The sequence below is a fragment of the Nicotiana sylvestris genome, chromosome 9 (genome assembly GCF_000393655.2).
Source record: "Nicotiana sylvestris chromosome 9, ASM39365v2, whole genome shotgun sequence".
NCBI lineage: Eukaryota > Viridiplantae > Streptophyta > Magnoliopsida > Solanales > Solanaceae > Nicotiana > Nicotiana sylvestris.
In genome coordinates, this window is record NC_091065.1 from 12964354 (window position 1) to 12972620 (window position 8267).

At 38.1% G+C, this 8267-nt stretch overlaps 1 protein-coding gene across 1 annotated transcript; it reads right to left on the minus strand.

Moving 5' to 3' along the window:
- Positions 1-4138: 4138 nt before the first annotated feature.
- Positions 4139-7424, minus strand: LOC104236617 (LEAF RUST 10 DISEASE-RESISTANCE LOCUS RECEPTOR-LIKE PROTEIN KINASE-like 2.4). Its single transcript, XM_009790579.2, has 5 exons — positions 6343-7424; positions 6169-6246; positions 5990-6022; positions 5854-5886; positions 4139-5351 (listed from the first exon to the last, which is right to left on the minus strand). The coding sequence occupies exons 1-5, from the start codon at positions 7187-7189 to the stop codon at positions 4210-4212; spliced, it is 2133 nt and encodes a 710-aa protein (XP_009788881.1). The 5' UTR covers positions 7190-7424; the 3' UTR covers positions 4139-4209.
- Positions 7425-8267: the final 843 nt, after the last annotated feature.

An 8267-nucleotide genomic window follows, 5' to 3' on the forward strand; every position in this document is an offset into this window, starting at 1 on the left:
TAAAATCCATAACATAACATAAATACCATAAAAAACAAAGTAACAGCAATATAAGAGATATAGGAAATACGAGAAAGATGTAAGGTATTAATACACATGAGATAAAGCCCATCATCAGTAGTTGATCAATAGCATCCTAAGACTACTTCCTAACTGGCTAGTCTCACTCTAGTGTGCTGTAACAAAGACATCACAATTTCCCTAACCTACCACCTTAATGCTCGATCTCCACAATTCCCTGTTTAGGTCCATGTCCTCAGTAACCCTAAGTCGCGCCATATCCTGCCTGATCACCTCTCCCCAATACTTCTTAGGTCTCCCCCTACCTCTCCTCGTACCCACCACCGCCAGTCGTTCACACCTTCTCACCGGTGCATCAGTGTTCCTCCTCTGAATGTGCCCGAACCATCTGAGTCTTGCTTCCCGCATCTTGTCCTCCATGGGGGCCACACCCACCTTCTCTCGAATATCTTCATTTCTAATCTTATCCTTCCTTGTATGCCCGCACATCCACCTCAACATCCTCATCTCTGCAACTTTCATCCTCTGGATGTGTGAGATCTTCACCGGCCAACACTCGGTCCCATACAACATAGCAGGCCTAACCACTGCCCTATAAAATTTACCTTTCAGTAACAGTGGCACTTTCTTGTCACACAGGACTCCCGTCGCTAACCTCCATTTCATCCACCCCACCCCTATACGGTGTGTGACATCCTCGTCGATCTCCCCGGACCCCTGAATAAACGACCCCAGGTACTTGAAACTACCCCTCTTAGGGATGACTTGAGAATCAAGCCTCACTTCCACTCCCGCTTCCGTCGGCTCTGCCCCAAATTTGCACTCAAGGTATTCCGTCTTCGTCCTGCTCAACCTGAAACCTTTGGACTCAAGGGTATGTCTCCAAACCTCTAACCTCTCGCTGACGCCGCGTCGTGTCTCGTCGATTAGGACTATGTCATCAGCAAATAGCATGCACCATGGCACCTCCCCCTGAATATGATGCGTTATAGCATCCATCACCAGGGCAAATAGGAAAGGGCTGAACGCAGACCCTTGGTGCAACCCCGTAATAACCGGAAAATAATCTGAATCGCCTCCTGCTGTCCTAACCCGAGTCTTAGCTCCATCATACATGTCCTTAATCGCCCTAATGTAGGCAACCGGGACCCCTTTAGCCTCTAAGCATCTCCATAAGACCTCCCTAGGAACCCTGTCGTACGCTTTCTCTCGATCGATAAACACCATGTGGAGATCCTTCTTCTTATCCCTGTATTGTTCCACCGTCCTCCTAATAAGGTGGATAGATTATTAGGTTTCACAATATCAAATGTCACAAATTCATGTGATGAATAAATAATCGAGCCACAAAATTATTGACTAATTTGTGAAGAAAGGTCTATCACAAATAGAGATAAATATATTTTTTTAATCCGTCACAATTTTGACAAGAGGGGTTGCTCTGATGGTAAGCAACCTCCACTTTCAACCAAGAGGTTGTAAGTTCGAGTCTCCCCAAGAGCAAGGTGGGAAGTTCTTGAAGTGAAGGATGTTGGGGGTCTATTTGGAAACAGCCTCTCTACCCCAGGGTAGGGGTAAGATCCGCGTACACACTACCCTCCACATACCCCACTAAGTGGGATTATAATGGGTTGTTGTTGTTGTTGTAATCCTTCACAATTTTTTTACGTATTAAAGATTAAATTCGTCAAAAACTATAACAGACTAGGGACGGATCATAGTATCTCAAATTTTACAACAGATACAATCCATCACATTAATCCTTCAAAAGATTAATTTTCTTTGTTTATCTAAACATTCAATAAACATATACTAATAATTAATTATATTTGAATAATTTACTGAATTAATAAATAATCTATTATTAACTATTTATATTCCTGCTTTCTGCTCTCTTTCTCTCTCTCTATAAAATTAACTACATCACAAATTTTAACTAAAAGAAATAAAATGCTTGATGGATGAAACATGTAGGCTGACGTGGTTAGAATAAAGGGATGAGAGTGCATGCTTTAAATAAGTTTACTTAGTTAATTAGGCAAAATACATAACTATCCACCTAACCTATGGCCCAAATCCCTCTTACACACTTTCTGTGGACGATAATAATATTACACATGCAACCTTTCTAAAGTGTAGCTAGTACACACCACTTTTTTCTTGACCAGCTTTTCAAAATATGTGTGAGGTCACGCGCCAATAAGGCCGTGCCACGTGTCCTAACTCAAGAAAAAAAAGAAAATACTAAATTTACACCAATTGATAATATTTAAAAGAAAACAAAAAAAAAAAATAAACCCCCCCCCCCCCCCCCACGTTTCTCATCTTCTTCTGAACCCCATACCCGTCGACCTCCTCCTCTAAACTCCATCAGCCATGGAAAACCCCCACCAGAACAAAATATTAACATGAATTTTCACCATTTTTTTAGTCTATAAAATTTTCACTTTTTTTTAGTTTCTAGGTTTTGTTTGTTTTGTTTGCTGTGGAATCACCATTGTTACCGATGGGTTTGCCACTGTAACAGTGGTCGAAAATGGAGGTCGCTGTTGTTTACCTTTTTTTAACTAAACGAGACCAGATTTGAACGAAGAACACCAGCTTGCCGAAAGATCTGATAGCTCCACCCACGCGGAGAAGATCTGAGCTCATCGATCATGAACTGACAGTGAAACTAATGACCTGACAATGGAGTTCTCGGCTTGTTGCTTGAGGTCATTGCCGGTATTACGAGTTATGACTGACATCTTCTTATAGGAGATGCAAGAGGGAGGAGATGAGGAGGTTGCGGTTGTCGCCGGCTTCCGGGGAGGGCTCCAAATGGGGAAGAAGGGCTTGGATATCATTTTCTTTTCATTTAATTATTAAATTAACAAAAATAAGTGGACAAATAAGATTTAAGCACGTGTGCTTATATAAGGACTTGGACAGATAATGCATTGGTTTGACGCGCTTATTTTTTTTGTTAAACACGCGCGTGCCATCTGGCAAACGTAGTGTGTATTAGGCACAATTTTAAAAGGTTGCGTGTGTAATATTATTATCGTCCACAGAAAATATGTAAGGGGGATTTGAGTTATAGGTTAGGTGGGTACTTATGTATTTTGCCTAATTAACTAAGTAAACTTATTTAAAGCATGCACTCTCATCCCTTTATTCTAACCACGTCAGCCTACATGTTTCATCCATCAAGCATTTTATTTCTTTTAGTTAAAATTTGTGATGTAGTTAATTTTATAGAGAGAGAGAAAGAGAGCAGAAAGCAGGAATGAAATGAAGTATGGAAAAATGTCTACTTGACCAAGTCTTAGCCAACTTCTATTTAGAAAAATTTTGCGGTTGTCCTCCAATGAGAATGGTTTTAGTTGAATGTCTATGTAAATTTAATAAATAGACTCCTCATATTTTCTTTGTGTGCGAAATGATATATTTGCACTCTTTGGCTCCTTCTTCTCCGTCTCTCCTTCTTCGCTAAGAACACCATAATTCTTTAATTTTGGAGCGAAAAATTTGAAGTTAATGGTATTGTTAAAATCATTTGAGTATTGATATTTATACTTAAACTTTTAGTTTAAATACTAATTTAGTGATTTGCTTTAAAAGTCTAAAAACTCTATTGTTGGTCCCTTGAAATTATTTAAGAAGACAAAGTGAGTCTTCTTGATTTGGTGTTATTTGACTAAATTTGTGAGTAGTGATCGGTTATGCTAGTATTTGAAATCTTTGTTTTAAATTTAAGATCATTTCGAGTATATTTGGGGTGGGTGCACATAAAAATTATGCCTATCGGGTAGACTTTGATGAATAATTTAACAGATAAGTGGACTGCAGATAATACAAAGTTACGCCAATCTGGTAAAATTTAGTGAACGAAAAATCACAAAATTATGTCAATCGGATAAAGCTTGTGAACAATTAACAATACAGATAAAGTAAATATAGCATAAACTCAACTGATCCAATAGAAAAATTCCTAAAGAGCTACGCGGGTATGGAGATTATATTTTAAATACATTCAAAAAAGGGAGACAATATTTAAAGACCAACCCCTTGGGCTATTCCTGTCAATCACCCCTACTCTAATTTGCAAAATCCATGTTCCTTACACATAAAGGCATAAAAGACAAAAATAGAAAGTTACATAAAGATATTACATAATGTGAAGTTACAGTTTGTGGTACTCACATGTCAACCTATAATTACATCTACTTTTGCAGAATCAGAACAATTCTCAACCAAAATCATAGACTCAGTTGAACCTAGTGAAGAACTCAGATTGAATTCCAACGGAGATGGTTGCAGTGATTCAAAAGGCCTAGGAGGCGTTTGCAAAGCCTGTAATTCACCTTCAAGCATTTCAACTACTTTAGTCATTGACGGACGATCGAGTGGATTCATTTGTATGCACCACAAAGCAACTAAAGTTAGCTTCTTTATGATCATTTCATCATCATGCGTCTCGTCTAGTACTTCAATTTCCTTTTCCTTGTCGAATTGATCATAGATCCAATGTGGAAAATACTGGCTTGACATATCCTCTCTTGCTGCCGAGTTTCCTTTCATACCTGCTATCTCAATCAGTAACATTCCAAAGCTATAAACATCTGCCTTATAAGATATAGGACCAATGCTTCTGTTGATGAGTTCTGGAGCTACATATCCGATTGTTCCCCTTGCTGCTGTTAGAGTAACAATGCTGTTATCCGTGGGGTATAATTTAGCAAGACCAAAGTCAGAAATTTTTGGAACGAAATTTTCATCCAAAAGTATGTTGTGCGGCTTGATGTCAAAATGTAGAATTTGTATGTCACAACCTCGATGCAAATATTCAATACCTCGAGCAACTCCAAGAGCAATTTCAGACTTTCTTTGCCAGCTAAGTAGAGTTCCTCCTTCTCGGGGTGTGATGTACTTGTCAAGTGATCCATTAGGCATGAAGTCATATACGAGGGCACGTTTAGATCTCTCAGCACAATAGCCAATAAGTTGTACCACGTTAACATGATGAATCCTTCCGATTGTGGCAACCTCGTTGATGAAGTCTTGCCCATCAGCTTTGGGCTTGGTCAAGATCTTCACTGCAACATCAGGACCACTTCGGAGCTTGCCTTTATATACTGAACCATAACCTCCTTGGCCTACTTTCTCCTTAAAATTCCTAGTCATCTTCCTTATGTTGGAATAGGGGTATTGAATAGGCATGAAATTATGCTCACTATGCAGGAAACTTTCAATTGCATCAAAAATCGACAAATGCCTTCTTCGTAATTCAATCATTAGAAACACAAATATGCATGGGAATAGTATGATTTTTGCCACAACGATATCTCCTGTACGCAACCATCATAAAGCAAGCAAGAAAAGATTGCGAATGTTTAAATTAAAATGCAACCACAAAGGTGCTATATTATGAGGAAGCTATTTCAATACTTGTCATTTCGAAATAAAATGGTTTCCAAAAGTAGCAGTAGTAGTACACCATATTTTTTGAGTACACGTTAGTGGATTAATGATTGATAGACTAAAAGCACATTCTATCCCTTTTGCTACTTTCAAAACTGTTTTAACATCATTTCATAATTATGTACCGCTTACACAATTTGCTATTTAAATTTTGAATTTGATGTTGTGCTTTCTTTATCATACTAATTTTCAACTATTACTATATTTTTTACTATACTATCCATAATATAATAAATAATCAAATAATAATTTTAACTCTGCATCTAGTCAAATTTTGTCATATAAAATGATCAGAGAGTAATAAAGAACTACTCAGTTCTTCTCTTCCTAACAAATCAATGAATTTTAAAGACAACAGATGTGGCTTACCAAGTATCCATGGGATGATTCCTGCAAGAACACCTACAATTAATGACACAGTTAATCTAACTTGCAACTATTTAATTAGCGTTTATATAATCCTTCCATATATAAAACCAGAATTGACAATAGAACGAGTGCTTACTTATAAGAACACTGAGAACATGTCTTTTATGACCTTGATTGTGGTCATCCAAAGAGAAATTCCAGAACCAAAACGAAAAAGGAAAAACAAAATATATGAATGAGAGAGAGTTTTACAGATTACATAGAAAAATGCTAAAAGAGTGTTAAGTTCTGGCACAACATCAGGAATATTCTTACCACATAAGGTTTTGAAGAATTCAAAATTGTAAACCTTGCAGGTGTAATCCTCACAACGAACATCCCTTGAATTTTCACCTTCGCAACCATAATTTGCAGGTGAGATCTTTCAGACTTGAACAGAAAAATTGCTAAAAGTGTTAAATTCTCGCATGACATTGGGAATGTTCTTACAAGTATGCACCTTGAAGAATCTAAAATTGTAATCTTTGCAGTTGATCTCCAGACAGCGAACATTCCTTGAATTTTCACCTACGCAGTCATATATATTGCGGCACTTGTTACAGTAAATGTCACCAAACCATGAAAGTTCAAACCCATATGCCAAAGCATTATGAAGCTCTAAGATTGAAACATTTGCATCATCAATAGTAGGCCATGAAGTCAGTGACATGAGGTTTACACTACACCCCACTCCCAAATCAGATGAATATAGGTTTCCCGTAGCTGCATACGTGTGTCCCTTGGAAGAAACATTGGAAGCGTCACTCCTGTTGAGACAATTAGTGATTTCCACAAAGGCGGGAGAATTCATGGCAAATGGACAGCTGAAAATAGCGATTTTCACAGCTAAAGGAGCATCAGAACCATCACTTTTAAAAAAATCATATTGAAAAGAGGGAGTGAAAAACGTGTAATCTGTAATTGAATGCTGAGGAAGAGAGCAAACAACTTGTTCTCTTATCCCAGGATCTACAAGGCGGATAGTGGAGTTATCATAATTGATGGCTTGCACATAGTAGTTCAGAGAATCTACAGCGTTCCATGAATATGTGGCGTTCAGAGAATCTAAAAATGTAAATATCGTTAATATGGTGCGATTTCCTTTGCAGCTTAATTCATATTTTTCGTCGCCACAGTGCTTTGGATCAGTTTTCAATCGAAAGGGGTAGCTGATGTTCTTAATATGCCCACAACTAGAAGGTGCACAACGCTGGTTCTGTTTGGCAAATGGGGTGTCAGAGAGCTGCAAGAAGATGAGAATCGTAAGAACTGAAAGAAATTTGGTTCCTCCAGACATTATTATGGTTAACTATGTTTGTTTTTGGGTTTTTCCCTTTCAGTACTGGTGCCAAACACTGCTAGTAGTATTCAAGAAGATAAATTTTTCATCCCCTCCTTTTCTTGGCCGAAAAAATACCAATTATGCTGTTGCAAAAGAAAGAAATGAAGTCACTAAATCCTGAAAGAAAAGTCAGTCTTCACAAAGAAAGAGAAGTCATTACTGTACAAATTCATCAAATAAAACAAAAGTCCAAGTCTTGACAAAGAAAGAGAGTCATTAATGGATGCAAGAGTTTTCTTGATAATGTACAGTGTACACAGATAAAAAAGAGACACCAACATTGACTTTTGGTCCAACCAGCAAGTCACCTCGGGGTGCCGTGTGACTACCCAAATCCTAACCTGTCGTGATGGTGCATCGTGGTACTAGGCAAGCCGATATTTCTAAAATACTTCTAAAATTTTACAGAAAATAAATTAAGATATTTTGGATATTCACAATTTTCACAAAACGGGGTAACAACCCAAACACAAGTGCGGAAATATAACTCCCAAATCAGGGTGTCGCAGAGCTCATGAGCGTTTATACCATCGATACAAATAAAGAAAAGACAAGGAAGGAGAAACAAGGAGTGCGAATGCCGGGTAGCTACCTCGTGAATCTCCGACAATCAACCGCGCACGAAATCAATGCCCACCGTGTCCGAAAACACCTGGATCTGCACATGAAGTGCAGGGTGTAGCGTGAGTACAACCAACTCAGTAAGTAACAATAATAAATAAGGAACTAAAAGCTAGTGATGTGCTACACAGTTATAGTTTATTTTCAGTAATTTCAGCAAGAAAGTAGACATGCTTTCAAATCCGGCAATTTAAGTCAAATCAGTTTATATATTACCAAGTTCAAGTAAAACCGTATATAATATCTTCCAAATATTTCAAAAACAGTGACATATAGCAGCTAAGTGCAACAACAAATGAAAGCAAGTACAATCTCTCAGGGCAACAGTCAGTCAACCTTTCTCAATAGCTCAATCACTCGGTTCTCAGCCCTCGACACTCACACTCAATAGGTAACTGCGCTCACTGGGGGT

Bases quoted from the DNA above. Each gene is read 5' to 3' on its own strand.
- LOC104236617 (XM_009790579.2), bottom strand. From the start codon at position 7,189: ATGTCTGGAGGAACCAAATTTCTTTCAGTTCTTACGATTCTCATCTTC. The intron at 6,247-6,342 runs GTAAGAACATTC...ATGGTTGCGAAG, and splicing joins ATTCTTCAAGGTGCATACTT to GTGAAAATTCAAGGGATGTT. The intron at 5,887-5,989 runs GTAAGCACTCGT...CATTAATTGTAG, and splicing joins TGTTCTCAGTGTTCTTATAA to GTGTTCTTGCAGGAATCATC.